Below are 18,761 nucleotides of genomic sequence, written 5' to 3'. Positions count from 1 at the left end.
TGGTGAAGAGATGGTCTCTTAGAGACCAATAGAGAGAATATTTTTTCATGACTCTAAGATTGTAATAATGTTTATAAACAATAGCATTTATATAGCACTTTTAAGTTTTGTAAAGCACTCTCTATAACGGGCATGCAAGGCACAAACCAGGAAGACATATGCTTGCTGGAGATATTGGCCATCGTTACAAGGGAGATCTGTTGTAGGGACCATATTTAGAAGGGATGTGAGGCTAGATTGCCTTCAGGATATTTCAGAGCTGTTTTAGTGACTTCACACATCTCCCAGAAGCAAAGACCCATCAATTGTTCTGCATAGTGTTCTTCAAAGAAACATCCTAAAGCACATCTTCAGGGAAACATATGATTGAAAAAGAAGATAGATCACATGGTAAAAGCAAATAATGGCAAGAGGTCTCTTTGAGTGCTCCACTAGTATCCATGAGGATGAAGCAAAGAAGGGGCACCTCCCACATATTAGGTTTATCCCTTCACAGCAAATTCACTGGAAGAAATGGAAAAGGGTGTCACAGGATGGGCAGGAATAAGTGGGTTGTTATCTTCATCTTTTAAGACATTACCCAGATTGATGAGATCACAGATCCATTTAAGCACTGGAGTACACAGCTTACATCTTTTCGATTTTATCCTCTTACATTTGCCTTTCAATACTTACTCAAGCCAGTAATTGTCCATTTTATTTTTCTGCAAAACTATTACTGTTTGAGGCTCAAATTATAATAATTTCAACCTCATAATGCCTAGTAAAGTACAATAACCCTGTGGTTACTCCATAAATGCCTATTATGAATAATCTAAGAAAAATATTTTTCTCTTCAATAACTTACTTTCCTTTCTTGAGGATTACTTTTTATTTTAAGCTAAAGGCTGCATTTTAACAAGAGAATGCCATAGAACTGGACATTTTCAATTGTATATTACTTAACCAATTCAAGCTCAATTAGTCTCAAACACAATTTATTACTTTTCTCCCCAGATCCCACCCTCTGAGAAATTTCTTTCTTTCTTTCTTTTTTTTTCTCAAGGGTACTAAGATCCATCGCGTTAACCAAGTTCACAACCTTTAAATCATCATGGATCTGCACTATTACTCATTTCCTATATCCAACCAGTTGCTATCTTTTGCCAGTGCTTCTTCCATAATATCTCTAATATCCATCCTGTTCTCTTCTCCAAAATACTCCCCATTCTAGTTTGAGCCTCTATCTCTTCCTGGAACTATTGTAATTGCCTGCTAGTCTGTTTTCTAGTCTCAAAATATTGTTCTCTCTGATCCTCCATTCTGTGGTCAAATTGCAATTTCTAATGCATAAATCATTCAAAAATTTCCAATGTTTACCTATTATCTCTGGGTCTCTAAAATATAAACTCTTTTGTTTAGCATTTGAAGTCATACATTACCAGCTCCAGCACAACTTTGTATGCTTCAGATGCTCCAAAGTCAAGTTAAAAGAGTCTATTTCCTGTTCTTCATATGCAACATTTTCTCTCCTCCTTTCATTTCCTTGCTTGGTATGTCCCATCCACTCTCTCACCTCCTTGGACAAGATGCATTCATTCAATTTAGTGGCCATGCCCATTCCTGAGTCCTACAATTGCCAGTGTTTCCTCTCCCCTCCTTCCAAACCCCCACATCAATTTGTATCTACATGAACAAGATGAGGTGAGATCTCTTAGGACAGTTGTGAAAATCGAGTAAGGCTTCATCTACTTCAGAGTTTGAGTAGGCCTGAAGGTCTTTGAGCACTGACTCAAGGGCATACCTAAGTCCCCTTTCTGCTATCCTCCCATGACATTTTCTCCCTATTTCGATCAAATATGGACAACTATGTACTTATTGGTCAAGTTCAATTTCTTGGGTAGTTCCCACATTTAGAATGTAAGGCCCTCAGCCAATGAGGATGATGGTCAGTGGTGGGAGGAGTATTTGCATTAGGGATAATTTAAAGTGTCAAACCTGTCCCAAAAGGTGCCTCCTCCTTTTGTTTGCTTGCTCGAGGGGAGGGATGCCCAATTCTCATGTGAACATACAATAAGTTTTTGCTTTGTTCCTAGAGATTTCTCCAATTTTTTATTAAATGGTGACCCCTCACCATTCTGAGCCACACATACATATAAATGCACATTTTCCTGGAAGAATATAATCTCCCTGAAGGCAGGAATTGCTTCCTTTTTTTGTCTTTGTGTCCTCAATTCCAGCACAGTTCGGGGAAATAAGTTAATTAATTTTTTGAATCCTAAACTCTTTAAAGTTGGGAGATCTTCTAATTCTATTGCACTAACTTTCTCCCTCCAGGGAAGCACTCTCTAAAAAATCCAAAAAGTGAGATGAGTTTGTAATATTGTACTAGGGTAGGTAAAATTGGCTTAGGTAAGTAAAATAGGCTAGCCATCCTGAAAGTTTTCCCTACCCCCCTGAAATTAAATTTAACAGTGTTATACCTAATCTCATCCTCTTGAAATCATTACTTTCCCATTATTCTCCCAGACTTTATACTCTACTATGTTTATTCTTGAAGTTACACAATGTGAATGTGACAAACTAAGAAAAGATTGTTTCTTTAGTCCTGTGTCTGAGTGCCCCAGTGTCATCTGTTGTCCTGAAAGTGGAAAGAAGACAGGAACCATGATGTCTGACATTGTTGATTCAGTGCCTAACACGGTGCTATAAATAGCATTCTTTTGGAATAATTAAAATAAATTAAAATAATTAAAATAAAACATAATTTTGGAGTATTTTCACAAATACTCTTGATTAAATAGACATGGTATGTATCTTGATTCCTCCTATGATCTGTCTGTAAATAATAAGAGTATAAAACCTTTTGTTCGCTGTCAATTTTGTTTCTGCACATAAATTCATGAAGTCAGGTGATTTAGTGGTGAATGATTTGAATTAATTATTTTCAGAGGAGTCATCTTGGGCTTTGTATTGCTTTGGTAAGTAAGACATAATTATTTCAAAGTTGAATTTCAAATGTTGATAAAAGTAAAATTGAGAGCCTTCCTGAATGAATGAATTCACACACACACACACACACACACACACACACACACAGATACACACATGCACACTCAACAACAACAACCAAAAAAATCAATCACTCCAAAAGAAACTGAATTTTTAATGTAGATTCAACCAGATCATTGTTTTTGTGATCTTGGCAAAAAACCTTCATTCCTTTGGACATTAGTTTTCTCATGATTAAACTGAGGGGATTAATCAGAAGATTTCTAGTCTGTTATTTTTCTTTCCTTGATAAATTTTTTTCTTGCTAGTCCCTTTTTGTGTCACAGTAAGAAAGGGACAATTCCATTAGGTCATTTTTATTACTACTATTATTTCAAACATACCTACCATGTTTTTATTTTGGATTCAGTGAGGGAACCATTTATTCTTTTGATTTAAAAACATATTTAACATTTCCTAGTTATTACATTAAGGGCTTCATTTTGAAGTGTCTTTAAAAATGTTACAACCACACACTCTGGACTCTGCTGACATATTGTATTATGCTATTAGACAAGTTATTGTAACATCACATCACATACATGTAGGTATCATCATTGCTAGAGGAACATGCCTTTGAAAAATATTTTATTGGATGAAACTTTCTCATTCTCAAGAAAACATATGGTTCTTTAATATAATTTATTGTGCCTTTCAAAATTCTGCATGTTTGATAAAAGTTTTGATATATTATAAATACCTGTAAAGAAAATAGAATTTAAAATTCTGAGACAAAACATTTTATAATTTTCTTCTTTTACATTTTCACAAAAACTCACACAGGCACCAAGAAAGACAAACAATAAAAATATGTCGATACAACACACTCTGGGTTGGAAACATTCAAACATGATGTGGTTTTCATATTAAAGCTTCACTAGGGGAACCTTTGGCCACAGCACAAGAGGTGGTTAAGATTTTAACAAGGAATTAATATTGTTCAACATGGTTAACAAGAAGGCATCATACATTAATCACTGAGCTGGGAGTCAGGGAGACCTGAGTTCTAGTCCCGATACATGTACTGTTAGCACTGTGACCACAGGCAAGTGGTCTCTTTGCCCCCCTGGGTCTCCGTTTCCCCATGTGTAGATTGAGGAGGTTGGACTGGATGATCACCAGGGTGGCTTCCAGCTTTAACATTCTAGGGGTCTCAGATTCGCTGCATCTGTCAAAACTATACACATCACTTCACATCAGATAATACATGGTAATTCCAAGGACAGGGCAGTCATTCTATTTTTTTTTTTTTAAGGACAGTTTGTGAGCAGCATGATTACACTAGAGCTGCATCCTGTTTTTTCATTCTGCACAAATTCAAATGGTGGATTAGGGAAGGGGATGGTCATTTTGCCAGACTGTGTGGAATCAGGCAGACCTTCACAATGCTTTCTGATCTGCACAGGTTTAAAATTCTGGGACTGCTTACTAAACTATAGGAAGCATTACAAAATAGCAACAAGAAGCAAACAAGCCTTTAGTGCACATATACAGTGAAGGAGAAATTGCATCTGTTACAGAGATGCACATATCCAATCAGGTAACTTATGTAGGGTCCTTTTGGTGTGGTTGGGTTTTGTTTTGTCTGAATTATGTGGTTTGGCTCTCCCCAGATTTAGCCTAAATTAATTGTATGATACAAATCCTTATTTTTATTTTGTAATGTGTAGATTCAGTCTTACAATAACATCTGTGTTGATTTTCCCCCCCTTTAATTACTATTATTCATGCCTAGTATCTTTGGTAAAGAAATTGGTCATGAGAATGAGGGGCTTAAAAAAAGACAGTAGGAATCCAAAGAGCAGGCTAACATTTTGGAAACCAAAAAATCCTCTTTTGTGTAATATTTTGGATTATTTGTGTTTTTTCCTTGGCTATCCTCATTCAGGATTATTTCCTGATTTTTGCTTTGTAAAATTCACATACAATACTATTTATTAAGCTGCATGCGCAGCTCTGAGAAAGGGACATATAAAAGGAAAGGAAACAATTCAGAATAAGGAGAACTAAGAAGGAAAAACACTAAATTTGAATCCAAAGATTCCATATCACACAAAGTGTTGGATATATTTTGCTAATTATAAAAGTTAGATAATCCAAGTCAAGACCCCATTTTGGTACCTCAATTATCCATATTAATCACATACTTAATTCATTTCCCCTTTGCTGATACAGTGAAAGAAACACTGAATTTTTTGACACAATAAAATCAGAGGAGACCTCAGGTTCCATCTTCACTTTTTCACTTAACCACTTATATGGGTGGCTTTAAGGCTCAACTCTTCCTCTAGAAAATGAGAGGTTGGACTTGGTGATCTCTAAGAACATTTCCAGCTCTAAATCTAGGATCCTAAGTAACTTTTTTAAATTTGGGAGCCCTTGAGTTGTAAGAACCACAATTCTAAAAGTCATTGCTAGACGAGAAACAGCCATGGAGGGGACAGAAAAAAAGGCTGTAGGCACATCTCCTGGTGTTTTGCAGCAGTTTTGTTTTTAATGTTTTGTAGCCCAGAGTTTTATTTTTTTTAATTATTATTCTTTTAAGAAATGAAAATGGGAAAAAGAGAGGCAGCTTAAAGTGAATTTTAAATACAATGGGAAAAATTCTAATGGATTTTGACTCCAGAAAAAAAAAATTTCACTTGTGAAAATATGTTTTAAATAGAGCTCTTGTTGACTGTCCCCAGTACAGCCAGGCTCTCCGTGGGAAGCAAACCCCTTCTCCTTATGTACTAAATTGTGTGCATGTGTATATGTGTGTGCAAGCACATGTGAGCTTGAGTGAGTGTGTGCATGAGCATGTGTCCATGTACAAGACAGCGATGAGAAGCAAGGACATAATCATATGAATAAAATATAAAACCTACATCAGTCACAGGCAGGATATAAGAGAAGGGAGAATGAATATTTCCAACTCAGGAGATCACCTCACTTCAATTCCCTTCCTTCAGAATGTCAACCAAAGCCTGCAGCAGTCGATCATCCCGGTGCTTGTAAGGTTTTGTGTTGTAGAAAAGGTCCACATAATCACTATACAGACTATTCTCGGCATTTCTTAATTGGGATGGTTTGTTTAATTTTTCCAGAGCTTGATAGAAATGTTCATATGGAATCTTTAGCTTTTCATCTGGCTGACTCTTTGGTGTTTGATTGGAGGCTCCCTGTTTTTTGAAAGCGTTTTGTAGGAGTTGGAGCATGGCCCTGGAAGAAGGTGTTTTCTCCATCAAATTGTCATTGCCACTGATGTTGGGGGTAGTGGAGCTTTTAGAAGGCTGAGGGCTTTCCTGAAGACTTTCTAGGGTAGCCTGGTCCTAAAAACAAAACAAAACACCCCACCAAAGATAGAGTGGCCATTGGTATTTTGATTAAAAAATATTCATGGTGAATGCATGCATCAAAAGAGACACAGATGAAAAATGATTTCTCTCTCCTCAAATTTTCCAACAGTACTTTTTTCATGAATCTTTTCTTTCCCTATCTCATTCTACTTCATATCATACTTTTTCTTTATTTGTTCAAACCCTGTGATCATACTGTAAGCTCCTTAATAGTCAGGAATTATCTTTTTCATTTTTTTTTAATCCCTAATGCCAACATCACATCTTGTACTTTACAAATACTTAATTAACATTATAGGATTTTATTGGCAGTACAGTGGATATAGCAAGAGGCTTAGAACCAAAAAGACTCATCTTGCTTAGTTCAAATATTTCCTCAGACAGTCTGTGTGAACATGGGCATGTCACTTAAACCTCTTTGCCTCAGTTTTCTCATCTGTAAGGTGATCTGGAGAAGGAAATAGCAAGACATTCTAATATCTTTGCCAAGAAAACCCCACACAGGGTCACAAAGAATGGAACATGACTGATAATGACTGAACAACAACAAAGGCACTTTAAAAATCACCTGCACAGCTCTCTTTTTTGCAAATGAGAAAACTAAGACCCAGAGAGAGACCAAGTGATTTTTCCAGCATCTCCCAGTGAGCAGATAGCAGAACTGGGATTTAAATCTACATCCTTCAATTCTAAATCTAGTTTTTTTTTCCCATTATTTCATTCTGGCCTTGCAGACTATTCTTTCATATTGGCACAATATTTAAAAGAAAGATAGTTTCTTTTCTTATGGGATTAAGAAAAGCTAACACTGATGGAAGTATGGTAGATCCAAAAAATTTTAATTTAGTTATGATAAAGGACAGTAAAGGAACTGTAGAAATCATAAACCTAATGATTTCAAGGACTTCTCTAAAATAATACATTTGTAAAAGAAATTCCATGTAATTATATGGAAAAAAGACTAATTCAAGTTTGGGTGTCTATGTCCTTTAAGTCATTTAAATATAGCCATAATTTGGACTTTATTAAACTATGAATTGAATGAAAATGAAATGAATTGAAAACAGTATTATTATTATTAATTCTATTAAACCAACGTTATTAAAGAGATACAAAAATGAAAAAATTACAATCTCAGCTTTTATGGGAATAGGAATATAATAATAATCTTAGAACTTCATTGCTATCAAATGCTTTTACATACATAATCTTGCCATTTATAGTTAAAATATTAGGGGAATTGAATTATAAACAATAAGTAGAAGTGAAAATAACAAATTTATTTATCCATTCATTCACTATTGAATCTTAATTGATGTTTGACATGTAAAATCCTTCACAACCTGACTCCAAATTATGTTTCCAGTCTTCTTACGTATATTTTCCCTTTTATACATACTACATTCACTGGCTTACTTATTATTCCTCACAAATGATAATACTTCTTCAGACTGCCCCTTATGCCTGGAAAGCATTTTCTGCTTGTCTCTGTCTCTGAAAATCCCACTTTCCGTCAAAATTTAATTCAAATTCCATTTCCTATGTAAGCTCTTTGGGGAATTCACTCTGTTACCAGTGCGTTCTTCACCTGCTCCATTTACATTCTAGGGCCAAGTCATTTTACCTAAATGGGCACTGGTCTCCTCACTTATAAAATGATGGGATTGGACTAGATAGCTTCTAAAATGTCTTCCACTTCTATATTTGTAATTATATAATTATATGTATACATTTTGTTTCCTCCAATACAAAGTAAACTTTTCGAGGCTACAGACTGTTTTCTTTTTAACTTTGTATTCCTGATATCCAGCCCAGTGTCTGAAACATAGTAGGAACTTAATAAATGCTTCTTGTTTGGTTGAAGACAGGATCCCTTCTCACAAGAAGCTTTGTATTCTTTTAGGGAGGTTACGAGTATGTAAATAAGTTAAATATAAAGCAGAATAAGACAGATGAAGTAGAGGTTGCATAAATAGTGCTCTGTGGGTTCATAAGAGAGAGTTGGTATATAACTGAGTAGATTTTTTTAAAAAGTCTTTAAAATAAATGGAACTCCTGGGAACCTAGGAGGCAGGAGAAAGAGGAGATATTGGAAGAGGAGAGAAAGAAGTAGTATAGTGTGGAGGAAAGAAAGCTATGTTTAAAAGGACCATAAGACCTGAGTTTAAGCCTCTGCTCTAACATTAATCATTAGATTTTGGAAAAACTCAATGTACCTTTCTGAGCCTCATGTTCTTAAAAAAAAAAAAAGAGCAATAATATTTGCAGTAACTTCCTTTAAGGGTTTTTGTGAAAGAAACATTTTGTAAACTTTAAAGTAGTATATGAATGAGAACTAGGTCTAATATAGGAACTATATTAGAGAAAACTTGTTTTCTCTTAAAAAAATTATTTGAGTTTTCCTAGGGCACCTCCTAAGGGCACATTAATACTTTAGGGCAGAAGATACCCTGTAGGTCATTTGAGAATAGCTGTGTAGCCCTTTACAGAGAGAGAGAGAGACAGACAGACAGACATATACAGACCTCAACAGAATCAACCATCTTCTCCACTCCTCTTCTGTCATTTTGCACAGCATTATAAGAAGTATAGACACGAGGCTGTTTCATATGTTCTGGCTGGGTGGATGTCCCATGGAAAATCAGTTTCCAGTTCACAATTCTTCCTTCATTTTCCATTCTTCCAGACTAATGAATAAGTCCAGATGTTATTTTTGGTGGACTTTTGACTTTGCTTTCCTTTTTATTTTTAGAATTTTTTCCACAGTATATATGAATGAGTAATTTTTTAAATAATATTATCCCTTGTATTCATTTTTCCAAATTATCCCCCCTCCCTCCATTCCCTCCCCCTGATGACAGATAATCCCATACATTTTACATGTGTTACAATAAAACCTAGATACAATATATGTGTGTAAATACCATTTTCTTGTTGCACATTAAGTATTAGATTCCGAAGGTATAAGTAACCTGAGTAGATAGACAGTAGTGCTAACAATTTACATTCACTTCCCAGTGTTCCTTCTCTGGGTGTAGTTATTTCCTTTTTATTTTTAAGCATCTTTCAGGCTCATAGTTGTCATCTTATTCTAATACCTCATAGAAGCATATAGGGTGTGCTGGAGCCAGCTTAATTGGACTCCCAAAGGCTAACTATAGAAATTTCAGTATAAACTTTTACACATTATAAATAGGCAAATGCTGCAAATAAAAGTTTAATTTATGGTTTTGTTGATGTCTAAATTTCAGTGCTAGAGAGAATATTAATAATGCAGATTAAACTGAAAAGATTGTACTGTGTACATCTCTCCCTCTAGAAAAATAGTTGTTAAACATTTACTAGTACAAACCTAGAAGCATGTTACTTTATGCAGTAAGAAAGAAATCATTAGACTCCTTTCAATTAGATGTAATAGCAGTGTCTTTAGAGTCAAGTATTGCCCCATTTGCTTAGACAATTAAAAAATTGAACTCTTTAAGTGAGCCTTATTTTGTGGAATTGATATTTTGTTAAAAAGTTGGCTGTAGTTTCTAGAATAAGATCATATTTTCTTTCTGATCACAAAAGTAGAGGCATATTCCCAAAGAAGGAAATGTTGCTATCACATAAAATGAAAGGCACAAAAGAAAATAGCAAACTATTTTTATTTGAGAAAATATTTTTTCTAGGGGCAGCTAGGTGGCACAGTGGATAGAGCACCAGCCCTGAATTCAGGAAGACCAGAGTTCAAATCTGGTCTCAGACACTTAAGACTTCCTAGCTGTGTGACCCTGGGCAAGTCACTTAACCCCAGCCTCAAAAAAAAAAAAAAAATATATATATATATATATATATGTATATATATATATATTTTTTTTTCAATAAATTTTTAATAATCATAATAATACAAAGATTGTTTAAAGTCTGATAGAGTATATTTATTACATATAATCTATCTTAATATCCTAAAATGATTTTGTGTAATGCAGAGAAGTGGTTCTGTTGTGAGTAACTAGTAAGGTGTAATTTAATTGAAAGCTGTTCTGGCAGTCAGTAAGAATCCTTTGACATACTGACTTTGGGAACTAAGTTAAGGCACTTCAATGTTCCGTTCAATGTATCTGTTTAAGGTGTTTAAGAGGTACTGAAATCTAAGTACAAAATTAATAATGGTCACATAACCATTAAGCAGCACATTCTAAACTAGTCCCTAATTCTTGAACTCATTCTTTTTTTGTTACATCCAAAAGATCAAGATACTTAGATATTTAATTTCTTTTTTTAAATTTTCTTTTAACAAGTTTTTATTTTACCTTTCTCCCATTCCCTCCAATTTAAAAGAACAAAGAAAAACTGTAACAAATATGCATAGTTAATCAAATAAATTTGCACTTTGTCAAGGAGGTAGCATAATTCATTATCATCTTATTGATACAGTGACCAATCATGATTTCATAAGACTGAGATACTTCATTTTTAAGTTGAAACATTAAAATACTTTATGGGGGAAGACAAGCTATTTTTCAAGAATTAAAAAAAGGATAATAACTAAAAGTTTGCCTTTATTTCAGTTCCTCTTTTTTTTTTTTCCTGAGGCAATTGGGGTTAAGTACTTGCTCAGGTTCACACAGCTAGGAAGTATTAAGTATCTGAGGTAAGATTTGAACTCAGGTTTTTCCGACTTCAGGGCTGCCACTCTATCCACTGTGCCATCTAACTGCCCCCTTACTTTGGTTTTTAATAGATGGAAGAAAAAATGTTCTAAATTATTTCCATTACACTATTTTATTTAAAAATCAAAATCTGGTACATTTGATTCTCAAGTATTCCCTTTTGGAGCCTAGTTATTTCCTTCTTACTGTATAAAGTACCATGTTTCTAGAATTTTGCTGGTAAATGTTTAACAACCATCTTTCCAGAGGGAGAAATATACATAGGAAACACTTTTTTTTCAGTTTAATGTGAAATATTTCTATTTCATATCTCAAATCTTATACACACTGAATAATTTAATCTATTCCATCTTAAAGGCAAAGATAACACTGATTGCTTGAAGGATTATGCAGAAGAATCTTGAATTCCTTAAGGTTCTTTGTTTCAGGCATTTTGATCTATTCTCTACTTATAATTGTATATCATGAACATCATTTTGTATTAGGCTGAGAAGAAGAAAACAAAATCCTTGCTTCATGAAAGTACAGAAGTATTAAATAATTTAGAAAATTCACAATGTAGCTTTATTTTTTTCTTCTCAATGCAAGCTTGTAATTTCATTGATATATATTATAATATACTGTTATTTTCTTCAATGAGGAAACTTCCTTTACAGATGTACACTAGCAGTGGCTCTGCAATTATAATCTCAGAGAGTGCCTAGAACATTGAAATGCCTTGCCTTGGGTTCCACAGTCAGTATGTCAAAAGTAGGATTCTGTCTGACTGCCAGGACAGCTTTCTATTAAACTACTCACAATAGAACTAACTTCTTTATATTGCACAAAATCATGTTAGCGTACCTACATAGACTAAATGTAATGTCTATATCCTAATGGCAAAAACAATTTGAGCAATAATATAGACAGATCATTTGGCTATTTAAATAAGTAGTCAGTGGGTAATTCACATTCTTTACCAAGAGGAGCAAGATACTTGTTACCAGCAAAATATTAGTCCCTGGGCTTCTTTTTCTACTATTATCCATACATCCAAATGTGTACTTTCCATGAACTATACAGTTATTCCTTCCACAAGATGGATGTTAGAGGCACAGTGTCCCACAATTTGGAAAATCCATGTAAAATTTTTGGCCCTCCTTTTATACCAGAGAAATCTGAATTATTATGATGTTAAAAATAAAATATGTTAATATTATAAAATACTATTTTGGGGTTTCTGAACTTTTTCTATATTTCTGTGGTTTCTGCAAAAGTCCCCAGAAACGTCCATTTAATTTCTTATGTCTACCTGACATATATTGAAACTGTGATGGGGAAAGTCTTGATGTGAAAGGAAAAACTTTATTTCCACTAAGTAGCAGTTAAGTTCCTTTAATCCCCTGATTAATGTTGACTCACATTTCCAAATATTTAATATCTCCTATTATTACATGCTCCTATAACTATGCTTATCCACCATAAATTCAATTCCATACCTTTCCTACCCCACCCCACCCATCCACAAATAACCTTACATACCATATCAGTAATTCGTAAAGCCCAGGTGCCTACAGGATTCTCTCCCCACGTGTGAACAGACATGAAGTCCCAGTTCTTAAAACCATTGGGTGATGAATCTCTCTCTCTTTCAGCCAATAGCACAGTACTGGTTCCTGTGTTGATAGAAAAACAAAACAAAAACACACACACAAATCTATCTCGTAGTACAGTGATTATCACATAGTAAGCATTTAACAAATATTTGATGACTGACTGACTAACTTTAGTAGATGAAGTAAGGGAAATTACTTCAGATAAGTGGTTTTTATTATTTGATAAAATCTAGTTAATAAAAATTTATGCTCAAGTAAGAATAAATTATCAAAATCTCCTTCCAGTACAAGGCTAGAACATAGCCATCCAGTACAAGGCTAGAACATAGCCATTCATGAGGAAAGGAGGATATATAAGCTCATTTGAATTAAAAGAACTGAGAGCTATATTTAAACAAAATTCAAAAGAAAAATTCAAGGTTCATAAGTACTTTTCAAAGATATTATCACTTTGAAAAGAAAAAATTCACAGTTTTCAGAGATCATTAAATTTAAATTGTAGAGTAGCCACTTAATATACAAATAGAAATATATTAATTTAATAAAGATGAATTAATTAATTAATTAGAAATATAACAAATTAGGGGCAGAGCCAGAAATGCAAAGATAACTAAATCAAATTTCTTTCCAGAGCCATTAACAACCAGTTATCGCCAGAATCAAAAGAGCTAGTGAGCATCAGAGTAACCTCTGGTCTAGGTGGCAAGCTGTAAGAAATATGAGAACCTTAAGAGATGACATTTATATAGCACTTTTTGATATGCAAAATACTTTACATACATTATCTCATTAGATTATTGGAAGAACCCTGTAAAATAAGCAGAATTCTTATTAATATTCTTATTTTATAAGTAGGAAATTGAAACTCAGTTGGGTAAAATGACATGACCATGGTCACACAGCTTTCTGGGTCAGGATGTGAATCCACGTACCTCCTGATTCTAGGCCCAGAACTTTTTCTATGACACTACATTTTCTCAGATATTAGTCTTTTACAAACATTGAGCTGATCATATTATGAATCCTTTTCATAAGGGCATATGTCCAAGGATACATCTTATCAGTGACAGTATATCATTATTCTGCCTGAATTCTGAGAAATATAATTTACTAAGACCTCATTTTCAAAGAGGCATATTTCAAAGCTCTTAAGAATAATGACTTGTAATCTGCTAAGAACTTTTACATCCTTCATCTCATTTAATATTCAAAAACAAAGATCATGAAGGCCTGCTCTATTCATTTTATGGAAACTCTGGGTTATTTTTTTTGGTTGTTGTTTTTTTGTTGTTGTTTTTTTTTTTTTTTTTTTTTTTTTACATCAAGCCCAATGTCAGGAATTGAAAAAATCCCCTTCAAAGTATTAGAATTCTTTTTGAGTAATGAGTTTATAAACCAAAGAAATTTGAGTCAACAGGCTCACTTTTCACTTATCCAAATGAGCAATGAGAACTCAGTCTCTAGAGAAAAGTAAAAATAGCACATAACTTACAGATTTCAATTTGTTTTAAGGTAATTTGGTACAGATTTGAACATAAGAAATTCTATGAACATTTAAATAAGTATTTAAATGATTTTGTAAGAAGGGAAAAAACAAAATACAATATCTCTTCTCCATACCAGCAGCAGAGGTGAGTGTGACATGAAGGTCTCCTCTCCGTGAGTATTCAATTGTTGCTTCAAATTGCACATGTTCCAAAGACTTGATGGAATTTTCTTGTCCTTCACAGGCTTTTGTAGGGATTTCAATAGTAACTACTCCATCAGCTTTCAATGCTCTAAAAAAGTTAAGTTATAAATAAGTAAGTTTTTAATTTAAATTCAGTATATACAATTATATACAAGAACAATTTGTTAAAAATAATAGATTTAGAGTATTGCCCTGGGGTTAAGGAGCTCTGGATTCAAGTCCTAATCTCTCTTCTATTTTTAATTGACTATATGACCACAGAAGGTCACTTCACCTCTTAAGATCTGAATTCCTCTTCAATAAAAAAGAGAGGGAGTTCTAAGTTTATATTATGCAATATATGTCCTTTAATCATTAAATCACCTAGGAATTTTCTGGCTTCTCATAGAGGATATAGTTAATCTCTTTTTCCCTAGATGGCACAAAGATAGAAGTGGGATATGGAAAGGAAACTAACTTACTCAGACTTGAGAAAGTTCTTTTAGACATCAGATGCTGTAATCAAATAATATGACAAATGGAAATCAGAATAAAAGACCTAGGAAAGTCTTACTTGGGTTCAAAGTTGTTGTCTTTCACAATGCATTCTTTTTTCTCAGGGACACCTCTCCAAGTTTTGGGGTCAGCTAAATCCACCAGGGCCTTAGCATTAAGTAACCCAAATCCAAATCGACTATTCACCATCAATCCTGCTCCATTCTTCTTCCAACCAGGATTGATGGCCAGGGGATCATATTCAGAGGTCCATACAACCAAATGTTGCATATCTCTCCAGGTAAGCTGAGGGCTGCATGGGGAAGAAAAATTTTAAGATATTAGAAATAAGACTTCTTTGTAAATAAACTGAATAGAGTGCTAGAATTGAGCACTGAGTTAAAATTCTTCCTCAGACACTTACAAGCTATGTGATCCTTTGGTAGGACCTTTAACCTTTCTCAGACTCATTTTTCTCATCTGTAAAATGAGGACAATAAAAGCACCTATTTCCCAGGGTTGTGGTGAATAACAAATGAGATGATTTATATTAAGCCTATGGAAAACCTTAAAACATTAAAAAAAAAAGCTAGCTTTTATTACTATTATCAATAATAACATAGCTGGTATAAACCAAAGTTGTGCTAATGCTTATTGTTAATGAGTATTTTTGTATCCACTGTTATGGCATTGACATGATAAAAATAACATTATGAACAGTGAAATCTTAAAATTTAAAATGATCTTTACCAATAAGTTATTTAAGCATATTATGAACTCAAATCTATAAGCCTATAAAGAACCAACTGTATATTATAATGCTTAAATTCCTATTTGGTTTTGCACAGGGATAGGGATAGTAACTGGCCCTTTTAATTGGCACAGGCAGACATATGCTGGTAAATATTTAACAATTGGCTCTCCAGGAAGGAAATGTGCCCATGACAGAATTTTAAGTTTAAACTGCATTATTTACATTATATTAATCACTTTCTGAAGTGTAGACAAGCAATAAATCAAGCTCTGATTTAGGAGGTATTAACTGGAAATTTAACGGCTTTCCTGTGAGCTGGCTCCAACATACTGAGTATAGGGAAGTCCTAGTGAGGATACTTCCTCTGCAAATGCAGGTCAGCACCTTCTCCACTCACAGTCTTAGAGATGTGTGCAGCATTACACATGTACCAGGTGTTTTAAAGGTAGCACTGGAACCCAGGTTGTCTTGTTTTCTAGGTCAGAATTTTATCCACTGTGTCAAAAAGTCTTAATTCATTAAAGTCAGTGTAGTCAATAAAGTACTTTTTGGTAAGTACAACTATTTTGTTCAAAACAAAGAGTTACTGGCACTTTTAAAAAAGGCTTCCCTAAGTAGAAGTGGTTGCCGGTTTAGGGACTTGAAGAAAAGGGAAAGCATTGTTCCCAGGACAGGGCACCAGTTCAGACAGAGTTAATGGGCATGGCCAATTATAGGGTTAACAGAGACTCTATGAGGAAGAATTAGTCTCATAGATTAATAGCAAGAGTGTAAACATCCATACAATCAATTAAACCAGAAATCATACAGGATATGTCAACAGGAAACCACTTCATGAAATATTTGTGAAAATTTGAATTTGACAGATGTTTGGAAAACAGTGAGTGTTATTGGACAGAGCACAAGACTTGGCTTCCAATCTGGACTATACTATTATCATTACCTTGGAGGGAGAATTTTATTTTTTTGACTCTCACTTACCCCAGTGAGGAAATCCTACTATTTTCTCATTGGTATTTCTTTACTAGTTGTTTAATACAAATATCATGCAAAAATGAACTCTAAGGTCCTTTCTATCTCTGAAGTGTGCCTGCCCAATTTTGTAAACACCTATGTAGAACACATGAGAGAAGATGGTATTTGAGCCAAGCCTTGAAGGAGACCTGGGAAGCCTGGAGACTGGCATTCCAGACATTGAGGACAGTAAGAGAAAAGGCATCTAGTCAGAAGACAGAGATGGAATGTCATGCAAAAAGAATAGTATGAAAGCCAATATATCTCAGAATATGGAAAAGGGATTAAAGTGTAGGATGATGGCAAGGTGGAAAGGATTTTGCAAGGTTTTAAAACTCAAATATACAATTTAATATTCAAATTGAAATAAATGTTGAAAAAACTATACCACATAGTTTTTCATCCATATTTCAAATATTTGTGATTTCATCAGTGTATCTAGCTTATAGACTGAAACTAACCTTAGGACACAAGCTTTGTGAGTTGCCATGCTTTAAAAATTCATCATCCTAGACTCTGAATCCAAAATGATTCATGCATGTTTGGACCCAGTCAATGTGGTGAATTGTTTTGCTAGACTATGCACGTTAATTATAAGCGTTTTAAAAACTGTTCTGGGTTGGGAAAACAGTAGTGGGAAGGAAAGATAATAAGTAATGGTAAAAATATTTTTAAAAAGAAACCACAAAAACATAAAAATAAAAATTTATCACTCTGCACCCAACCTGCTAGAGAAGAATCTCTCTCATCTTAGCTATGCTGATCCTTAGCCAAATGACACATTTCCTCTCTGGAGCTGAGAAAAGCTCAGTAAACTTACCAGGGCCTATATTCCCCTGAACCAAACTTTGAAATCCCAAGGTTACCTTCATCTCATGATAAGACATTGAAATGAGACACTATTATACATCCATCACAAATGGACTTTTATACTGAAAATTTAATGTAATGATTTTTCGTGAATATCCATGTATTTCCCAGAAGAGGAATTTCATATTAGAGCTTCAATATTCTGTTTGGCCTGATACGGTTTTTCCATTCATGTCACATTTCTCTTTTAATGACATTACTTAATATGCAGGTTCCATGGTTTCCTCATTTGGTTATTCTTATCTAATCTTTGGAAAATATTCAAGGGGATGGCATTCTAACATAATTAAGAAGATGAATTCCTTTCTACTATTTCCCATCTGAAAGACTGCATTTTGTAGATGAAAAAAAAATCTTGCTAGCTCTTCATCTGATTCCTGACAACAATTCTTTGCTTACCAAGCAGCCAAACTAACTTAATTAGAAAAAAGCCTATTTTAACAAAGTGGTGGATTGCCAGCCAAAGATATGTTTACAGAAAATAGCAATTATGGAATTAGGCATTTAGAACTACTAATTGGAAAGGGAATAAATGTAACGTGGGGGGAAATGCCAGAGGTAGCTGCTAAGTGCAGTCTTCTTTTCTGACCTCAAAAAGATGATCTCTGTTTCTTTTGAATATCTTTAAGGGATGGACATTCTGTAACCTTGGCAACAAGTTTCAGTATGTCATAACACATGATGTCAAGGTTTTCTTCACAATAACTAGCTCAATTCCTTCTTAGTGCATTTAAAGCATATTTCTTCTTTTGTACTCAGTGAAAATAGTAGGGTTTATTTTTACCAGTGTTTTATGATATTTCTTCACTGGTTTCATAGTACTAAAATAATTTCCCATTCCAGCCTCTCTCTTTCCAAGTTAAAAAGAATAAATAGACACTTAATAAATGTTTATGGAATTTTAAAAAACGATAAGCACTTATTAAATACCTATTGTATGCAAGCTACTGTACTAAGCAAATATCCTGTATTTTTTCCTCAAAAGAGCTATTATTATCTTCTGTTGTAGCCAGAACTTTGTATACCCGTAGCCGGCTCCTTGTCCTTACTGATTGCTGTAAAGGCAATAAGTTATTATTTTAATAGTGAGTGAGAGGAATGAGCTGCTTCCTTGATATGAACTTATTCCAGAAGCTAAGATGCTAATCTAGCCTCCTCAGTAATTGCTCTAGCCATATAATGGGACTTTTCTCTAGTTTTCCCTCAGATATCCAGAAATGTAAGACTAAGGAGAGCTCAACTAATCTTTGTCCTCACTTCAAATTGAGTTGTAAACACTTTCTAAGCTGTGTGACCTTCACCAAGTTACTTTCAGTCTCAATTTTCTTATCTGTAAAATTG

At 34.1% G+C, this 18,761-nt stretch overlaps 1 protein-coding gene across 2 annotated transcripts in view; it reads right to left on the bottom strand.

Moving 5' to 3' along the window:
• Window positions 1-3,117: 3,117 nt before the first annotated feature.
• The window catches only part of PCSK1 (proprotein convertase subtilisin/kexin type 1), a 64,978-nt gene continuing 49,334 nt past the window's right edge, over window positions 3,118-18,761 (bottom strand). For both annotated transcript variants that reach the window (XM_074282033.1, XM_074282032.1), the window contains 5 exons: window positions 14,862-15,095; window positions 14,239-14,396; window positions 12,545-12,678; window positions 8,894-9,055; window positions 3,118-6,341 (listed from right to left, as the gene is read on the bottom strand). In XM_074282033.1, the coding sequence (XP_074138134.1) occupies window positions 5,964-6,341; window positions 8,894-9,055; window positions 12,545-12,678; window positions 14,239-14,396; window positions 14,862-15,095 (1,066 nt within the window). In that variant the 3' untranslated portion in view covers window positions 3,118-5,963. The remainder of the gene's footprint in view (window positions 6,342-8,893; window positions 9,056-12,544; window positions 12,679-14,238; window positions 14,397-14,861; window positions 15,096-18,761) is intronic.

The sequence above is a fragment of the Sminthopsis crassicaudata genome, chromosome 1 (assembly GCF_048593235.1).
Source record: "Sminthopsis crassicaudata isolate SCR6 chromosome 1, ASM4859323v1, whole genome shotgun sequence".
Classification (NCBI taxonomy): Eukaryota; Metazoa; Chordata; class Mammalia; order Dasyuromorphia; family Dasyuridae; genus Sminthopsis; species Sminthopsis crassicaudata.
This window is presented reverse-complemented; position numbering and strand designations above follow the sequence as displayed.